Source organism: Crocuta crocuta, unplaced genomic scaffold, assembly GCF_008692635.1.
Source record: "Crocuta crocuta isolate KB4526 unplaced genomic scaffold, BGI_CrCroc_1.0 scaffold162, whole genome shotgun sequence".
NCBI classification, from domain to species: Eukaryota; Metazoa; Chordata; class Mammalia; order Carnivora; family Hyaenidae; genus Crocuta; species Crocuta crocuta.
In genome coordinates, this window is record NW_027529433.1 from 2,504,551 (window position 1) to 2,525,864 (window position 21,314).

Here is a 21,314-nt window from a genome sequence, read left to right on the forward strand (position 1 = left end):
TAACTAATAAGGAGGAGAAAGGTCACGCTCCCTCACCCCATGTTGAGGTAACTCTGACGGACCAATCCTATCTTAGAGCTCTCTGTAAGGTTGGCTGAAGCCTTATGACCACAAAACGGCCAAATCCCACCCAGTCCCTCCCTCAAGTGTTGATCATGAGAAGACTCCCAATCAACACGTGGCACAGAAATCTCAGAATCTGCTTCCTGAGGAACACAGTCTACCACAAAACTACATGTACATGAATTAAAAACATCTAAAGGACTGGGATATAAAGATAAAGCTGCATATAGTTTAATAAATAGTTTGATAAATCTAAAGCACCTCAAGATTATGCTGATTTTATTATGAAATTCAATCTAATTGCACTGTGTTGCAAAAATGCCCCAAATGAACCAGACTTCTAATGATTTCTGAGACCCTATGTTTATTAAAGCTTATCATAAGTTTATCAAGAGCTTCTTCTGATACATTATGTCACTTGGTAAATGTGTATGCTTTAGTCTTTTATCAGCTAAAAACTAAAAAGCATAACCAAGGAAAAGGATAATGGAATTTTCTTTAACCTCCGGGAAGAATTCAGCAACAAATAACGCCTTTCTAAGGCTGGGTGCTGAAAGTGGGAGGTGGAAAGAATGCTGGCACTCTCAGGAATACAGACTAAAACTCGTATTACAAAGCACTAAGAATACCTTTTGCCTCCAAACAAAACTCAAGGAACACAAAGAACAGGTGAGGGGGTGGGTGGCAACAGACTAGGAAAGAAGCATGAAGAAACCAGTGCCTGCTAACCTGGGTACTTTTTTGTTACTCTATGATGCTCACATGATCAAAAGTGAACAGTAGCAGGCATTCAAAAAAACAAACTCTTCTCATCCTTAAGACAAAAAAACAGTCTTTATCACTTCTACTGGCTTCATCCTAACTAATGTCCCTATCTCCATCCTCTGACTGTATAATCTAGCCTCCATACTGGTCTTTGTCATTCCTATGTTGGTCCATTCATTATCCGTCCATCCATCCTATCCTTTTCTGAAAGCCTACTAAATGCCAGAAAACCCCCATCGATAAAATCTGCTTTGCTGATGGTTTTTTCTTTATATATAAGGCTATACGCTTTTTATGTCTAATATAGCTAATATTTTATAGCTATATTACATATAAATATACTTAGTATATTTATATATTATATAAACATATTAACATAAAGTATATTTTATATCTATATTATATAAAATGTTATATTGCTCTGAATAACTTAACATGTATCAGTACAAACAACTGCTGAATTTGTCATCATATACTGGTCTCTACTGTAGTACTATTTACGGTAGTTCTCACACCATCAAGGTAAATAAAGTGACCACTCTTCCATAATCACATTAGGGAGTTTTTAAAGTTAAGTTCTACATCAATACTGTCCTTAACTCCTCTTAGAGGGGAGAAGGGGAAAGAGAGAGAGAGAGAGAGAGAGTGTGTGTGTGTGTGTGTGAGAGAGAGAGAGAGACAGAGAGAGAGATGGCAATATGCAGACAGACAGAGCCAGATGGGAGAGAAGACAGTAAATAAAAGTGCTTGGTGGGGATTTTGCTTATAAGCTATAATAACCATTTCCTAAAAGGATAGTACTGAGAAGTTGAAGTGACATTGCTTAGAGTCAGTGAAAGTAATAATTCATATTCCTGCTTGTTACATGGGAACTTAATAAAATTTGTTTGAAAGCCAAATTTCGCTAGGCAGTTATTAAAGAGATGTGTGCTGATCAAAAGTTTCTGAAGTCACTTTTGGGACAGATTCAGAAAATTTAGAGATGGATGAGGTTAGGTAACTTGTCCAAGATTTTATAGACTGGAATAAAAATACAAGTTTCTTACTGCTAGTTCATTGCTTCATCTACCTCAGTATGGGACATTATAACATAGTATCTTAGAAGCCACCCAAAAGGCCCGTGGGACACTTGACTGATGACCTATGCAATGGCCTCTAATTTAGACACCAGAGGAGTTAGAGGTAATGGATGAAACACAGATGTAGCAGGAACAACACTGGAAGTAAGCAGACAATGGAGTAATGCTTCAACATTCTGAGTGAAAGTTATTTTCAACCCAAAATTCCAGCCCTAGCTAAATTATAAATCAAGTATGAAAGGATACTGGAGACATTTTCATTCCTGCTAAATCTCAATTTACCTCCTTAAGTTGATATTATTAGTAGAGCATCCAAAATCTTTTCCAACCCAAAGAAAACCCTGATTTTATATGGAATTAATTCACTGATCATTTAACTCAAGGGATAATGTCCTCATACCAAGGTCCAAAAGTCGATCCTGGTTAATCTAGACTGATCAAAGTCATCCCTGCCATTCTCACTTCTAGAAATTGGTTGAAGAATGAGTACATGATGGGGCGCCTAGGCGGCTCAGTCAGTTAAGTGTCCGGCTTCAGCTCAGGTCATGATCTCATGTTTCATGGGTTCGAGCTCCACATCGGGCTCTATGCTGACAGCTAGCTCAGAGCCTGGAGCCTGTCTTCAGATTCTGTGTCTCCCTCTCTCTCTTTGACCCTCCCCTGCTCATGCTGTCTCTATCTCTCTCTCAAAAATAAATAAAACGTTAAAAAGAGCTTTAAGTGCCTGTCATTCTGAAAATTGTATATTTATAGTCAGGCTTGTCTCACAGTGGAACCGACTAGCATCAGTTTGTGCAATTAGGTGGTGAGCCCTGCTTTGAGGCCTGAGCACTAGCAAAAATGCAGGTCTGGTGTGATCAGTTTTCTCAGACATCATGCAATAAAAAGCCTGGCAGATGAGCATCACACAAGATGTTCAGTTTTTCATGTGAACCTTAACCAGCATTCAGAAGCTTACGGTCCTTCAGGTACTGATTTAGTGGTGGACTAGTGACAGAGTGAAGCTCCACCAGTTCCTGATTCTTCTGAGCCAGACCCTCCTCAGGGAAGGGACCAATTAATTTTAAAACTCACTTGAATGAAGCACAGCTGGTTGTGGGGCATGGTATAAAGTTCCTATTCCCCCCCACCGATGAAATAAGTATGATGATCTTGAATTGGCACAGTGTGTTTAATTATAACCAAGTTCAACAGAGTATCATTGTCTTTGTAATAAATTAACCTAGCAATAAATGCTAGCAAATAAAAAAAAATGAGTACGTGATTCAATTCTGAAAAGGAGATGGGACAATAATGAGATGCTAGTGAGCATCTGAGAAAAGTTCTCTTGTTCCTAAGAAGGAGTCACAGGAAATGCTGGTCCCTTTTCTTCCTTTGGACAGTGTCAATTCTGGGCTTGATGCATGAAAGAGCCACAGCCACCTTGTCACTAGCCGGATGATGAAGCCAACAGTGCAGGAAGACACAGCCTAGAGAACTGCAAAGAAGAGGAGCTTCTGAAGCCCACTCTTCCTGTAATGTGAGATTATTTACATTCTTATGAGTGGAGCCCTTGTGAAATCAAGTGTTCTGTGATCGGCAATCGAATGCAGAGAAGGCGGACTAAGAGAATTCCTAGGATGACGGTAAAGGCAGGTCTCGGGACAACAGCCGTGCAGCAGGCCTAGGGAGCAAACAGTTCAGATGAACAGGACAAAGGGCTCCAGGAGGAATGAGTCCAGGGAAGAAAAGTGGAACCAACAATTCTGTCATGTGGAAAAATGTCTAGAGAGGCATTTTACAAAGCTACTGGAGAGTGGAGGAAGAGTGAGATACAGACTCAATCAGAAGAGTGAACTGAACACAAGGCAATTATTACCTTCAAAAATACAAAAAACAGAAAAGTTGCAAGAGAAAGAGAACGCACTTGTCTCATACCTGGCTCATGAGCAAGCAACCCTTACTGGCAACAACAGTGAAAACTAGGAAGAGGAATGAGACCAAAGGCACCTGGAATGAGTACAGTGGAAGGTCAGCACAGGGAAGGCTGCAGACTCCCATCCAGCACGATGAGAAGCCCAACAGTAATGTGTCAAGGTGATGAAGCCAGAGATCGGAGGATCAGCCTACTATTAGAGAAACGGAAGAAAGGAAAGAAAGAGTTGAAAGCAGCTGCCTTGGCAATGGATGGGGAAGGGGTATGGGGGAAGGGACAGAGCAGAAGTCTACTGTCTGTTAGCTGGAGCCTTTATCATTATTTAATGTTTAAAGTTATGCTCATGAATAAACATTTATATCAACAGGATAAAATGCCAAAATACTTATGGTTTAGTAGTCTGTTCACATAAACGCTTATCAATGACCCTTCCCTGCTGGTGAACTCTTGTTTATCCCACTGGGTTTTAGCTTATAAGCTCCTGTCATTCTGGATGCAGATTAATAGACATGAAACGGCTTCCATGAGAGAATTTATGATGTGTTTTTCAAGACCGCATGGTGGTGAAAGGTGAGGATTGCCTAACATTACATTTACTTCAGGTCCAGGGCTTTGTTTTATTTGGGCCAGCTGCCTGATTTCTTTTTCAGGTCCATTCTTTATTACTTTTCCAAAATAAAATTTGGACTCTGGAGAGTCCTGGATAATGAATTTTCCATTATAGCACACCAACTGTGTAAACCATCACTGCCCCAAAAGTTGGGAGCTTAAAAAATTACTACTGAACAGGAAAATAAAATTATACTAAAATTGACTACATTACTTAACAGCATTTGAATTTATTTCTATTGGCTAATGATGTTCTTTTTCATGAAATGTCTCATTTCTGTGACACTAATATTGAGTGGAAAGGGGAGGAAAAATACTGTAGATCCTACATACCATTTTAAAAGAGTAGAAAAGAACTTGCAAGCAGATTCTTCAATTCTAGCCTCAGTTCAGCCCCCACCCAACCTGCCCACATGGGCAAGCCACTTTACCTGAGATTCAGTTTCCGTATCAAGTTAAGATAAAACAAATGTCAGGTATAGAATACTGGGGATATTTGGGGAAATATACTGGACATTTCTAAAGATGACTAATACTCTTGACTGTTAGGGCATCTTTCCTGAGATGAATCTAAGAGTAAAACCTACACATCTTCTTGTAGAGAAATGAGGTAAGAAAGACCAGAAGAGCACTCAGAGGTTGTAAAGATAAAAGTAAATTCTACTTGACCCTAAGCTTAGAGAAAATGAATTCAGAGAAATGTTATTTAAAATCAACATTCACAGCTTATACTTAATGACCAGTGAGTTCATGTACCTATGAATTTTGAGTTATCAGATATGAAAACCAAAAACATTCCAGTTTTACTTCTGCAAGCATTATTTCGTACCTGGATCCTCTTTGCTTTCATCTTCATTGACCAAGAATCCCATGTGATAATTTCCCACCTGTTGTAAGTAACTTTTTTCTAATTCACAAACTGGTGGATAATGGGTGACAAATAGGGTTAAGGATTTCACCTAAAGCAGTAAGACATAATAAATGTTATTTTTAAATTTTCTTTTAAAACTTTCTTCGACTTTGTTTTGAAAAAGTTCAAACCTTCATAAACAATGCAATTAATTCATTACAATGAATATTCATTTTTATCTAGACAACCACCCATTAATATTTTGACATCACACACACACACACACACACACCTTTCCTGAACCATTTAAGAACTGCAGACATGACACTTCATCCCTACATACAGTAACACATTGGGGCTGTGAGTAACTTGTTCTGCAAGACAAACATTTCTAATAAATTTTGACTTGATAAATGAGCCATGCCTTACAGTATGAGTCGTATATGACACCATATGTCATATGATCACACAGAGCCAATGCTTCTTTCCTCTCTCTCTCTCTCGCTACAGGATTGTGGGTGATCGTCTCCCAGACTCATGTGTGGTCTCATGGCACTGTGTTTGGCACACTAAAAAATCAGTGATTTTTCAGAATATGGACGGTGCCCACAACTAGGGTATTTTTTTTGTCACTTCAAAGCACCTGTGGATACTCCTTTGCTTTTCCATATAAGACGAAGCTTAAGAATGCTTTCCTTGTACTGTATGTAGTCAACGTCTGTTAGTGACAGTGAAAATCATCCTACACAATAACCCTCCTCTATCCCTCATGCCAGCCACAAAGGTTTTCAAAGATAAGTCCAGGTTAATTGGTTTATTTTTCTTTATATTTTGTATTTTCTTTATTATTTTATATTATATTACAGTATTATAATCATTTTTAGATGAATATTTTTGGGTTGTGGAACAAATCATGTGAATTTCTATTATTTCTTATGGGAAATTTGCTTTGATATACAAGTGCTTTGGATTACAAGCATGTTTCTGGAATGAATTATGGTCACAAACCAAGATTTTCCAGTACTTAAAATTCTGTCTTATTCTTTTTTTTTTTTTTAATGTTTATTTTTGAGAGACAGAGAGACAGAGCATGAGCAGGGGAGAGGCAGAGAGAGAAGACACAGAATCTGAAGCAGGCTCCAGGCTCTGAGCTGTCAGCACAGAGCCCGACGCAGGGTCAAACCCACAAACTGCGAGATCATGACCTGAGCCGAAGTTGGCTGCTTAACCAACTGAGCCACCCAGGCACCCCTAAAATCTTGTCTTCTACGAACAAAAACATTTTCCTACTAATCAGAATAAAATTATTATGATCAAGAAATTTAACATAGATATATCACTACTATCTAACATTAGCCCACAAATTTCCAATTGTCCCAGTAATGTTCTTTATAAATGTTCTTCGCATTAAAAAAAAAAATAAAAATCAAGGAACATGCCAGGCACATAGTCATGTCTCTTTAGTTCCCATCAATCTAGAAGAGTTCCCAGCCTTTCTTCTTTGTCTTTAGGACATTAATGTTTTTGAAATATCCAGGAGTTGTTTTGTATAATGTCCCTCAATTTGGATTTGGCTGATTTGGCTGATTGCTTTCTCCTAATAAGATTAAACCTTGTTGCCAGAAATATTACATATATTAATGTGGGTGATGTACTCTTCTCAGTACATCATATCAGGAGGCACATGATGTCAATTTGACCCAATACTGGGGATGCTAAATTTGCTTATTTGGTTTCAGTGAGTGCCCAGAAGATTTCTTCACTATACTAACGCCCTTCTCCTTTGTAATTAGTAAATAACTTGTGGAGTAATACTTTGAGATTGTGTGACTATCCATTTCTTCAACAATCTTTCAGCCAAAAGTTTTGCCATCTATTGCTCATTGCCTGAATGAGTATTTATTGTGGTGACTAGTAAATGCTGATTTAAAAAAATTCTCTCTATATTTATTAGTTGGCATTCTACAAAGAAGAAAGACATTTTCTTTCTCCTCAATGTGACCCCATCATTTTAAAATTTATTTTTGTTTTGTTAATATTAATACAGATTCATGCATTTTTGATAAGCATTACTTTAAATCACATATGATATGTATTCTAGAAATCCCAAGTTTCTTAACTCTTAAAAAAAACTAACACCAAATCTTGGTCTAAGTATTAGCAGAAGAGGGTAATTAAATCAAAGAACTCCAGGTTTGATTCATCTGCCAATCACCTCATTAAAAGTCAGAACATGTGCCTTCTTTCTTATAACAATTACAAAAAAAAAATAAACCTATTAAGGCAGATTTCTTTGATGAGCTGCTCTTAAAATCTTCCCTGAAAGATCTTCAGACCAGCTGTCTCCATGATACCCATTCCCTGAGCTGAGAGGCATTTCTATCCAGACCTAAGGGTTTGGGTCACAACACTGCTCTCCTCAAGGCCATTCTCAGCTTGAAGCCTTAACACACAGCCTCTCCATTCCTCCCCTCTGATCTGGTCCCAGTGCCAGCAATCAAAAGATACCATGAAAATAAAGATTTCATTTATAAAAAGTATAGAGATTCTTGTTCCAGAAGAATCCTCTTCAATGACTTACCTCTAACATAAATTTTATCTAAAAATAACACTTTCTTCATTAATATTTAAGATGTAAAAAAACTGCTTGCTATATAAGCCATGAGAACAGACGTGACAAATTTAATTCTGTCATAATTTGTTCCCGAGGGTTCTTAAACGGATCTTTAAGATATCGCCAAATCTTAAAGGGTTATTTATAAATTCTTTTTGAGAGACAGAGAGAGACTGAGCACAAGCAGGGGAGGGGCAGAGAGAGGGAGACAGAAATTGAAGCAGGCTCCAGGCTGTCAGCACAGAGCTGGATATGGGGCTCGAACCCACAAACCGTGAGATCTTGACCTGATCCGAAGTTGGGCACTCAACCGACTGAACCACCCAGGCTCCCCAAAGGGATCTTTCAGATGTCGCTGCTTTTGGTAGCCAGCCTCCAAAACAGCCCCAAAGTTCTTCACCTGCCAATGTTCACGCTCGTGAGCAGCCTCTTCTCACAATGAATCAAGGCTGGCCCTTGGGCTCAACAGAATATGACTGAAGCTAGTTCATACTATGCATTTTGTCACTGACCTCTTGAACTGCTCCTTCTGGGGGAAGTCCTTCCATGAGGATATTCACACAGCCCAATGGAGAGGCCCACAGGGAAAGGAAGTGAGAGCCCTGGCCAACTGCCAGCACGAGTTTGCCAGCAGTGAGTGAACCACATTGAAAGAAGGTCCTCCAGCCCCAGCCAGCCTTCAGATGATGCCAGCCTTGCCTGACAACTTGACTGCAACCTCAGGAGAAACCCTGAACCTTGACAACCACCCAGCTAAGTTACACTCAAATTCCTTACTTCCAGATATTGTGAGAAATAACAGATGATTATTGTTGTTTTCAGCCATTTACTCTTGGGGTAATTTGTTATATAGGTATACTAACTGATATGCAGCTATAGAGTAGGAACAACAAAATGAAGCTCAGAGGGGGCAAGTCCACTCTGTCACAATTCATTCCTAAAGGCTCTTAAATGAACGTATAAAATATGTTTTGGAAAGAAGGGGCGCATAGGTAGCTCAGTCAGTATTTTTAATGTTTCAGAAATAAATAAATAAAATGTGTTTTAGAGACAACAACAGGACTTTACTAACATGCGATATGCAGTTTCTAAAATGATTAAAGAAATGTCCTTGAGCTCTTTTTGCAAATAAAGAAATTTTTAAAAGAAAAGTTAAAAGTACTTATTTTAAAGTGGAAAACATGCCATCATTACTTACGTAATCAAATCCAACGTTCAAATAAAAAACTAAGGACCACAGAAGTTTAAAGAAAAGGGGAGTTTATTTTTGCATTCTATGTTTTGCAAAGAAAGAGGAGTAAAAAATATGCTTTTAATGGTTATGTAAGGAAGAGAGGAAGAGATGAAAATGGAGGAATGACACAGAGAAAAGAGTTTAAAAATGGAAAACAAAAAACCTTAGAACAGACAAGGTTCAGGGCAAGTGCCAAGAAGGAGACAGATAGGGAGAGACCAAAACAAACAGAGAAAGAGAGCAGTAATAAAGGGAAGGGGCGCCTGGGTAGCTCACTTCGTTAAGCATCCAACTCTTGGCCCTGCCTCAGGTCATGATCTCACAGTTCATGCATTCAAGTCCTATGTTGGGATCTGAACAGCTCAGAGCCTACTTCGGTCTCTCTCTCCCTCTTCTCTCCTCCTCCCCTGCTCTCTCGCTCTCTCAGAATAAATAAATAAACTTAAAAAAAGGTAGAGGGGAAGAGAGTCTGAGGGAGATGACAGGGATGAAGAATTTAACACAAACTTTCACACTGAGACGCTCAGAACTGCACTCTGGAAAAAAAGCAGACATGTACTGAAGGAATGAAACAGACACGAAGACAAGAGATCAAAGGCCTTCTATCAAGATCCTGTAGGATATGCTGAAAAAAGTATCTGACAGGTAGAAATGGCTCTATCTCTTTTCTGTCTTCCTCAAGGATTGGGTTGCAGGTAGGTGGGGGGCGGACAGGGTCCCTGCTCTTGATTTAGAGTTTACCAAGGATAATAAGAAACAGTTCTGGTTGGAAGTATTTGCCAAAGAGTCCATTATCCTGCTGACCATATTTACTTTGCTTCAGGAAAAGAAAAGACGACACATCAAAGAATTACAGATATTATGCAGTGCTAATCCAAGCTCAATATATGTGATTTAACGGTGAATATAGTATAGAGTCAGTTATTAAAATAAAAGATAACTTTGAATATTTAGAAGCTGAGGTCAGAAAAACAATTTGTATACTATGCGCCATTCACGCACAAAAAGTGTACAAGGTACTCACATCTTTAATAAAATGCTCGAGTGTAGCATAAGCGATGGCGATTCCATCATGGGTGCTTGTCCCTCTTCCCAATTCATCCAAGATAACCAAGGACTGGGGTGTGGCCTGTCTTATTATTTCTGCTGTATCAGTCAGTTCTTCCATAAAGGTACTCCGCCCTTTATATATATTGTCTGCAGCACCCATCCTACAAATAAAGTGAAAACACCTTGATTTTTCCTCTGAATTTTATTATTAGGAAGCCATAGTTATACTTTGTGAACAATAAACATAAATGATCCCTAAAGGTCTATACATTTTGAGCCAATAATAGCTGAAATCATTTTAAACAAAAGAAAACATGTTGCATGTAAAAGAGTGCTTAACATCAACTGTACCTTTTAGAAACACTGTGTGCCTAACATTAAACTGTACCTTCTAGAAATACTGTGGATAGAGTCTGAGGTACTGGACAGAGCTCCCTTAAAATAGGGAAACCTATGACCCTACTTTCTGAGCAGTCACTCCAAACCAAAATTTTGGTACTCACAAGGGAAAATAATGCTTCTCTGTGTTGCTGTGTTTAAATATCTATAAGTAGGAGAAACATGTAGAATTAAAGACTTTTTCCTAGTATTTCATTAAGAAGAAAGTAAAGTACCATGTTGAAATAGTTTCTCTATAGAAGCTAAAACTTTTTACTAGAATCACAGATGTTTAGTAGTCTCAGTTACCTAGTACAGGTTCCTAAAGTAGGCTTCATGGAACACAGTTCTTAGGGATGTCGCAAAATGGGTGCAAAAGATGTAAGGGTTTCTTTCCTGTAAGACTTCTATGATCCTTGAATATTCTACTACACATTGTGCATTTTCTAGACAAGGATCTATTTAGCATTTCTCTAACTCATTTAACTGTGGACTGCTACAACTCCCATAGCACCTGTGGCAATAATAATGGTCTACAGAACACATTTGGAAAAATGTCTATTTAGTCCAAAAGGATTCTAAAAAAAGGCAGGGGGTGGGGGATCATTAAGCGATAGCCACGCCAAGTCATACAGTTAATACCAAAACCTAGAATTCAGGTGTTTTACCTGCCAGTCAGCTTTGTAAATTCTGGTAAGTATTTCCTCAGCAAAATACCTTCATTAGTGTAGCTCTGCTAAAACAATTCACATGTGACTACAGTAGCATAATGTACCTTTTCTTTCTGGGGAAATTCATGATGAAATCCAGCGTTAACCATCTCTGGGCTTGAGCCGTGTACTTAGATAGGGAGAATGGAATATAATGTTTTCCCCACAGATATGTAGAACCTTAAAACTACTCTAGGGATCAATGGCATTTAGAAATCAGTTGTATTTAGTTTTATTGAAAGTGTTTTAATCTTACCCATTTTAAAATAAATAACTATAAAACATAATTTCTGAAACACTGCTAACATGAGCATTCTGGCTATTTCCTCATAGTTCAAATACTTTTATTTATCTCAACTGTCAATGTTTATAACTATTTCTTCCCACCATAAAGCAAGAAGATTAAACTTTCCTATCTCTGAAACCACTCTGAATTCTTCAGAATCATGTCTGACCCTCATTTAACATGGTTGTTTTTATTCCTGACAGGTTGCAAGCTAACAAAAAGAATAAATCTTTAACTGATAACAAAATGCTCTAATAGGGCAAATAATGGTGGGAAGGTCTTTGGTTCTCAAGAATTAGAATAATAAGCAAGCAATGAATATGATTTTAATATAATAGGGGGTGCCTGGGTGGCTCAGTTGGTTAAGTGTCCGACTTCGGGTTCGGTCATGATCTCACGGTTTGTGAGTTCAAGCCCCACATCAGGCTCTGTGCTGACAGCTCAGAGCCTGGAGCCTGCTTCACATTCTGTGTCTCCTTGTCTCTCTCTGCCCCTCCCTGGTTGTGTTCTTCCTCTCCCAACAATAAATAAATAAACATAAAAAAATCAGTATAATACTTTAAGTATTACACTTAAGTGCTTTCTACAAACAGTATGGTAACAGAGTGGTCTGGTTAGAAATTTCATGAACTGCACGGTGTTCTTGGGAAGATGTTTTTAGGTCGATACATACAGACACACACACAAAACATGTAGTATATGATAAGGGAGAGATTTTGAATCTGGAAGGGAGGAAAGGATGAACGATCAGTCAATAAAGAACACGCTAGCTAACTGGTTATTTCAGGAAAAAAATAAAAACAGATGTGCTACTACTCAAACCATATTCCAAACTAAATTTATATGGATTTAAAAGTTTAATGTAAAAAAAGAAACCATACCAACAGATATAGATGAAATTTAATCTCTGGATAGGTAGATAGGTAGCTTTATAAACTTAGCACCAAAATATATATACAGCAAAAAACACACACTGACAAAAATACTTGCAACACGTATAACAAAGGGTTAATATTCCTAAAATACTCTCATAAAGCAAAAACAAAATGGTAAACATTTCAACAGAGAGAAAGGCAAAAGACAAGAGTCAATTCACACACACAAAAACTCATGAAAATATTCACATATCATGCAAATTCAACCAGGAATAAAATCCTTTTTTATATATACAATTAGCAAAGAGATTAAAAAGAATGCTGACATCTACCACTGTCAAGAGTGTAGGGAAAAGGATATTCTTATGTGAGACTGAGAGTTGTTACAATCTCCCAAAACACAATTTAGCAACGTCTGTCAGAAGTTTTTCATGACCCATAAATTTCGCTCTAGGAATTAACGCTGTGGAAATTATCACAGAGGTATGAAAAAATATATGTACAAATATGCTTCTTAATGTTATCTAGTAAAAAACTGGAAAAAGCAAATGCTTAAGGAAAAGAGAAAGAGCAGTAATACTTGGATGGAAAACCATGCAACCGGCAGAACTGTACATTTAGAAAACAGACAGTGGAAAGTGGTCACAACATATGGGAAAATACTACGCCACCAGAAAGTGTTTGATTCAGTGGAGGGATCTGCTGGGCGAAGAGATCTACCCAAACCCTGAGCCATGTCAGTGCCTCTAGCACCTGAAGCACGTCTCTGTTTAGACAGATGGACAGCACCCGAAATTAAAGAAAAAGTTGAGGGCAGTTGAGGAAAACCGGTGGTAGGAAAGACAAGGCCTGGGAACAGCCAACACAACAACTACCACAGAGGAACAAAAATATATTTCACTGAAGCAAGAGTTAAAACACACAAACCCTCTATTTGGTAGCCTCAGAGAGATTAAGAACGCGGCAGCCTTAAAATAAAATAGCCTACCAAAAAAAGGAACAGCTGGAGAATGAAAAAATCTTGTAAATTAAAAATATGATCACTGAAAAAATTCACTGTATAGGCGGGGTTAAAATTAGATACTGTGGAGGACCAAGATTTTCATCTGAAAGATAAACTTAAAGAAATATCTGAGCACAGTAAATAGATCAAGAAATGAAAAAGACACACAAATAATTTTAACATGGAGGCCAGTTCCTGAGGGCTTAAAGTCCACCCAGTAGAAAGTACAGAAGGCAGACAAAAGTACTAATATCATAGAAGAAATTATTGCTAACCTGAAATAAGGCACATCTTCAAATGGAAATTTTCCACAAAATGCCGAGTAAGATTACTAAGAAAAGACTTACACCTAGAATTATACTGGTAAAATTTAAGATATGACAGAAATTTTTAAAAAGTCCTGAACACTTCAGGGACACCTGGATAGCTCAGTTGGTTAGACATCTGAAATTTGGCTCAGGTCATGATCTCAAGTTTGTGGGTTCAAGCCCTGCATCAGGCTCTGCACTGACAGCTGAGAGCCTGCAGCCTGCTTCAGATTCAGTGTCTTTCTCTCTTTCTGTTGCTCCACTGCTTGTGCTCTCTCTTTCAAAAATAAACATTTTTATTTATTTTTAAAATTTTATTTATTTATGAGAGAGAGAGAGAGAGAGAGAAAGAGAGAGAGGCAGTGTGAGCAGGGGAGGGTCAGAGAGAGGGAGATACAGAATCTGAAGCAGGCTCCAGGCTCTGAGCTAGCTGTCAGCACAGAGCCCGATGTGGGGCTCAAACCCACGAACCATGAGATCATGACCTGAGCGGAAGTCAGATGCTTTACCAACTGAGCCATCCAGGCGCCCCTGAAAACAAACATTTTTTTAAAATAATAAAAACAAATGAAAAATCCTTGACACTTCAGAGAGACAAAGAGAGAGAGAAAACATGACTAACAAAAGGATGAAAACAAGATGCTATCCAAATTCTTACCTATATAAATGCCAAACTAGAAGACAAGGGAACAATTCCTTTACATTTAAAATCTGGAAGTTTATACTCATTTAAACTTTCAAAACAGGTAAGAAGACAATATAAAGCTTTTTTTATTTTTTAATTCTTTAAAATGTTTTATTTATTTGTGAGATAGAGAGAGGCAGTGTGAGCAGGGGAGGGTCAGAGAGAGAGAGGGAGACACAGAATTGGAAGCAGGCTCCAGGCTCTGAGCTAGCTGTCAGCACAGAGCCCAATGTGAGGCTCGAACCCATGAACAGTGAGATCATGACCTAAGCAGAAGTCGGACGCTTAACCGAATGAGCCACACAGGCGCCTCAAAATAAAGCATATTTTAGACTTTGAAGAACTCAGAAAATTTGCCACCATGAGTCCTCATGAAAAAATTGCTCAAAGAGTGATATAAAAGAGAAAATAGCATTCAAGAGAAGAACATTAACTACAGGGAATAAAATAAGTGAAAAAAGCTGGAAAGAAATGAGAATTTTAGAGGGGGGATGCTTAGGAGGAGTCCTTATGACAGTCTAACACCTTAAGGATTACATACTTCTTGGGGCACCTGGGTGGCTCAGTTGGTTAAGCGTTGACTTCAGCTCAGGTCACCATCTCACAGTTCGTGGGTTCGGGCCCCGCATCGGGCTCTGTGCTGACAGCTCAGAGCCTGGAGCCTGCTTCAGATCCTGGGACTCCCTCTCTCTCTGACCCTTCCCTGCTCACGCTCTCTCTCTCTCTCTCTCTCTCTCAGAAATAAATAAAACATTAAAAAAAAAAAAAGGAGTACATACTTCTTACACTTTCCAGTGAATGTGGATGTAACATATACATGAATCCTAATAATGCAAATATTGATTACTGGGTCCTTAAACTAGTCTATGAAAGAGAACCAGATAATTACAGCAGAGCAGATGTTGGGACCTTTTGGAAAGGTAAAAGTAAGAACAATTTTAACAATTCCAAGACTCATGGATTGATAAATGATTTCTTTGTAGCCAGAAGTTCAACAGATACTGTCAAAAGTAAGTTTTAGTCTAAAATTAGAGTGAAGAATATTTTATAAACACTGTAATATTAACTACCAGCAGAACAAAATCAGGAACCCTCAGGGTGACTGCCTACTGCACAGACCTCGGGTTCTGTGCCAGAGATGCTGGTGAGTGGGGGAGAGCCTTTTAGTTTTCAACTGTAAGCCCTCTGTACTGAGTTCTTTTCTGCCATAACAGACATTGCTTCTATAAACAAATGTGTGTGTATATATATATTTGTATAATATATATATAAGTTTATACATATATATATATATAAATGTTTATTTATTTTTGAGAGAGAGAAAGAGGGGGAAAGAGGGAGAGAATGAGGGAGATGGAGGATCCGAAGTGGGCTCTGCGCTGACAGCAGTGAGCCTGATGCAGGGCTCAGACTCAAAAACCGTGAGATCATGACCTGAGCTGAAGTCAGATGCTCAACCAACCGAGCCACGCAGGTGCCCCTGTAATTGTATTTTTTTCAAAATGTTTTATTATGGGGCATCTCAGTAGCTCAGTAGGTTAAGCATCTGACTCTTGATTTCAGCTAAGGTCATGATCTCAGGGTCGTGGGAACGAGCCCTGCATTGGGCTCCATGTGGACAGTGCAGAGTCTACTTGGGACTCAATCTGCTTGTGCACATGCGCTCAGTCTGTCTCTCTCTTTCTTTCAAAATCAATAAGTAAACTTAAAAGTACTGTTAAATTATGTCATGTTTATTAAAAACTACCTATGCAGTAAATAGTAACAACAATAGTGCCTGCTTATCTACTTCTTATGATGGTTAGGAGAAATAAATTAATATTTGTGAATTTTTAAAACACAAAACAAACTTAACAACGGTTTCCTAATACCTGGAAGATAAAACCCTAAATTCCTCGCACGGTCTCCAAGGCCTCTGCATACTCTGGCCCCAAATCTGTCACCTCTCACTAATCTCATCTCCTTCTGCCCCTAGACGCCCTGTTGTTGCCACCTCAATTCATACTTGCTATCCCTAACGTACACCACATACCTTTTAGAACAGAACAACTTTATCAAGATTTAATCCACACATCACAAAATTCACCCTTTAAAGTGTATTTAAAGGGGCATCTGGGTGGCTCAGTCAGTTAAGCGTCTGACTTCAGCTCAGGTCATGATCTCGCGGTTCGTGGGTTTGAGCCCTGCGTCGGGCTCTGTGCTGACAGCCAGCTCGGAGCCTGGAGCCTGCTTCCGATTCTGTGTCTCCCTCTCTCTCTGACCCTCCCCTGCTCACACTGTCTGTCCCTCTCAAAAAATATATATAAAACATTAAAAAAATACTGAAGTATATTTATAATTCAGTGGTGTTTAGTATATATTCAGAAAGCTGATAGGACCCACCTTTCCCTCATTATTTCATTAGCCTGGAATAATCTTGCCTCTTCTCTTTTCTACAGACTGAAAGACTTGTTTTCCTTCAGCTATACTTACTTTTGCATTCCTCTCAAATGCTAAGCATAGTGTCTTGCACTAAGATGTTCAATACATCTTGAACATGAACTAACTCAATCATGTTCAACTTGAAATTACTTGTTCTGAGGCTTGTAACACCACTTACCCAAATGAAATGGCTCAAGAGTAAACAAACTATGTGAATGTCTAAACTTAAAGTTAAAAAAGAGAAGGGCTGACTAATCATTTCTGGGAAAAGTCTCAAGGGGTGAAAAGATTTAAACATCTGTTTTCCTTTGAGCTTCTGTATAAATTAGGGTTATCTTTGCAGATCTTGCGGAGTTTATTCTAACATCACAATGTGCAAATTCTAAGGAGCATAAGAGAAACTTAAGAGTTTAATGGACATAAAATTTAACTTTTAATATTTTCACGGAATGTTTATTACAATTATGTGGTACCTGGTAATTAAAAATTAGCACGCAATCTTAATGGCATTCACTTATATTTTCCATTCAATTTTAAAACACTGCATTTAAAAGAATAATTCCAGAGGCGCCTAGGTGGCTCAGTCAGTTGAGCATCTGACTTTGGCTCATGTCATGATCTCACAGTTCAGGAGTTCAAGCCCCACGCTGGGTTCAATGATGTCAGCACAGAGCCCACTTCAGATCCTCTGTCCTCCTCTCTCTCTACCCCCCCTCAAAAATAAATATTTAAAAATAAATGAATAAAAGTGTAATTCCAATTTTTTACTTTTCATGATAACCTATTTGATGTAAAAATGCTTAGCCTATGCTAAACTTTTAGTGGTAAAGTCAAAGCCATGCTGATGAAGACTCATTTTTAAGAATGCTATTTACTTTCTGCTTATCCAAACTACCCTTTACCCTTGCTAAGGTCTTCAGGGCCTTTCTAACTGACAAGACTAACAGATCACCCATTCTTCAACCTGACCCTCTTAGATTTTGTCACTGACAACCACAAATCGTTCTCTACTGATCTTAGCATCAGGGCCAAGATAGCTTCTCAATCACCTTTTTTCCAAAGCCTTTGCTCTCACTGAATTTGTCCTATGGGATCTGTCTGACTAGAAGGACTGTAGACACCAAAATATGATTGCGATAGAAAGATTACTCTCCCTTCCACTTATGTTTGTTTTCTTATGTTCACATCCCGTACAGAGAACTGGGCCACTTCTTTCTCCCATGGTCCCTTCCTATCAGCAAGCCAAGAGAAAGAGTCAAAAAAGTCGTGTTGCTGGCCAAGCTGGTAGTAATCATTTTATACCCTCATTTAACAGATGAGAGAAAATACTTCAGACATCAAGTGACTTTCCCAAAGTGACAAAGTAAATTTGTGACAGAGAAGAAAAAAAAAAAACACAGACCTTCAGGTTTCTGGCTTGTAGCTGAATTACCCAGCGAGACTCATGGTATTGATTGGGTTTCTGTCCTTAAGAAGAGCAGACCAGATCAGGGGATCTCAGATGTATTTTTATTATACAATGGTCCTAACTCTACTGTTAGGCCAGTGGTTTTTGAATATCTTTTTAGCCGTTAAATCCCTTGCTCAAATTAAATTTCACAAACAAACTCACTACAGATTAGATAAAAGGAATGCTGATGTGGTCAAGATAGCACTATTAGGCCTCCTTTCCTCATCCAGAGGGGGCTCTGAGAGACTCTGAACACCGAAAGAACAGGTTGAAAGTCACTGCCTTAGGAGGCAACACATTGTCTATTACAATTCTATGTTTCCACAGCACATCTAACAACAAAGCTGCCCAGCAGACGCTGAAGAAATGCCAGCTTGTTACCAGTCACTGAGGCTATTAAAGGAAGTGTATGTTGATAACTACGGGGAAGGTTTACTGATAAAAATATTTTCTGCTAACTTCCCTTCAGAAATATCCTTTATTTTTCCAATAAATTTCAGCAGTATAATGACTTTATATAATTCTGATGGACACAGAATTTTATAACAAAACACGTTCTTTTTCATTTTGGTTACTAATAGCAACTTATAATAACAAATAGCAACTCTCACTTTCTCTTATGTTTCTATACTTATTTTCTCTTGATTCCAGTGTCTTTAGACACCATTCTATTCTCTTATTTCCGAGTTATATTGTATATATCCCAGTAAATTACCAGAAATATGTTTTTGAAGATAGTATAAATAGAAGTTTTTATAACTTTTTACTAATTCAACAAGCGTTTTATAAGACGTAATACTGGATAATGATTCTGAGATCTTCCAAATGTTAAAATATGTTAGAGGTTTAAGGAATTCTAGAACATATGCAATTATTATCATTCTGTCTATATATTCAAAAGTAGTAAAAAATGGAAAATGCATTCTTTAGGTTTCATCTTAGAGTTATTTTGCTCCAAGTAGACAGGTTACGGTTATGTGATTAAGAAAAAAAATCACTCTGATATTTTTAGGAATGGCGCCTGACTAATCTTTCTAATCCCCTACTCCCTCCTCTCCTATAACCCTTATATAGGTCAACAAAGCTTAATAAAGCATTAATGGAGAAAAGAAATTAATACTTTTTTAAATCAGTTTCTAAAATAAAGAACACTTATATAAGAATTTGAACAAAAGTTTGTTTTTAGGAGATCTTGATATTTTGAGATAACATTCTAGATGTTTTTCCATTGTAGCTAATGGGCTGGACCTCTGTGCCCTCAAATCACAATTTCTGGGTCTTACAGAAGGAAAATGCTAGCATGATGGAGAAGTACTGCAATTAGCAAAGAAAAAGGATTTTTCATACTGAATGATCAGGACTAGAGCTTAAACATCAAAATTATTAAATACAGGCAACAATTATTATATTGCATCAGGATTTTTTTTTGACACATTTGAGTGTTTTCAAGATAGTGGATGTTTGAGCGCTTTCAAGATTGTGGTTATACACACACACACACACACACACACACATAATCTGACTTTTTTTAAAGACGCATTTTCTTTTTAAATTCATTTCTGAGAGAGAGAGAGACAGCATGAGCAGGGGAGGGTCAGAGAGAGGGGGAGATACAGAATCTGAAATAGGCGCCAGGCTCTGAGCTAGCTGTCAGCACAGAGCCCAACACAAACCCACGAACCGTGAGATCATGACCTGAGCCAAAGTCGGATGTTTAACCAACTGAGCCACCTAGGCGCCCCTCATTTGACATTTTTCAGGTATACAAGTCAGTGGCATTAAGCACACTCAAATGTTGTGTTGCCATCACCACTATCCGTTACCAGATCCTTTTCATCACCCCAAAACAGAAATTCTATACTCATTAAAAAACAAACTCCCTGTCTTCTCCTTCCCACAAGGCCTGTACTAACCTCTATTCTGCCTTTTGTCCCTATGAGTTTGCCTATTCTGGCTTCCTTCCTTGTCCTCTAAGTGCTCTGTAGAGGAGGGCTTTTACATTAGCCTATTTTTGCCTTCTCTCTGAAATAGACGATGTTCCTCTTTATTTCACTTCGCTAAAGAGTTAACAGAATTCTGTACTATCTACACGTCAAAGCTTTTATTTTTTTCTATATTCCGTAAATTTATAAAAGGGAAACAATCTCCTAAAAAACCAAATACTCTAACTTTTGAGAAGGGTAGTATAAGAAGGAGAAATTAAAAAATACAGTCCAAGAAAAGAAAAAGCTACAAAAAGATACTAATTATTACAAGATGTGTAGACACTGTGCAGTTTGTAAAAGTCATAAAAATACGAAGTAGCGAATCTGTGTTGTATTTAATTAAACATAAACATTAACCCAGAAATGGAATGAAATTACAAATGATTTAACACTACATGGATGCATTTTAAAAGAGTCTGGAAAGCCACATACCTAAACAACAATGATTTCCAGGTGGCAGAATTACAGGTGATTTAAATTTCTTTTTTGAGCTTTTCTATTTTTATATTTTGCACAACAAACAAGCCTGACAGTGTAGTTAGAAAACAAATGTTATTTTTAAAAAATCACAAATGATAATGATACATTTAAGAACACTTTGTTGTATTATTATGTTGAGACAAGGCAAAAAGATGGTAATTACCAGGTTAAATAACCAGCTTTCTTCTAGCAATCACTTTATTAGCAGCAATGAAATTATTGTAAGAGACAAGAAGAAAGTTTCTTTAATATAATTGCTTCTACTAACAGTTGCAATGAGATAACACTATAGTATCTGAAATTAATTTATAAAAGTTGTAACATGGAACTGCAAATAAAACCAAACAAAAACCACTGTAGCAATCTTTCAATTTCAATAGAAATATGACTGAGAATTGAGATGGCAGTCCAGGAAAATGCCAAACTCATGTTGGCTCTCAGGAGACCATGTGCACTGAAAACATCTACAAACACATGCAGGCAACTCGTGAAGGGCACAGGCATTTTCCTATCAAAGAGACCCCAGGAAGTGCTGACTGGGCAAATTACTCTCT

General features: G+C 37.9%; 1 protein-coding gene across 1 annotated transcript in view; it reads right to left on the bottom strand.

Moving 5' to 3' along the window:
* MSH3 (mutS homolog 3) overlaps nucleotides 1-21,314 on the bottom strand; it is a 175,632-nt gene that overhangs the window by 4,757 nt on the left and 149,561 nt on the right. Inside the window, exons 21-22 of the mRNA XM_077759869.1 lie at nucleotides 10,154-10,340; nucleotides 5,261-5,390 (exon numbers count right to left, since the gene is read on the bottom strand). Coding sequence (XP_077615995.1) covers nucleotides 5,261-5,390; nucleotides 10,154-10,340 — 317 coding nt within the window. The remainder of the gene's footprint in view (nucleotides 1-5,260; nucleotides 5,391-10,153; nucleotides 10,341-21,314) is intronic.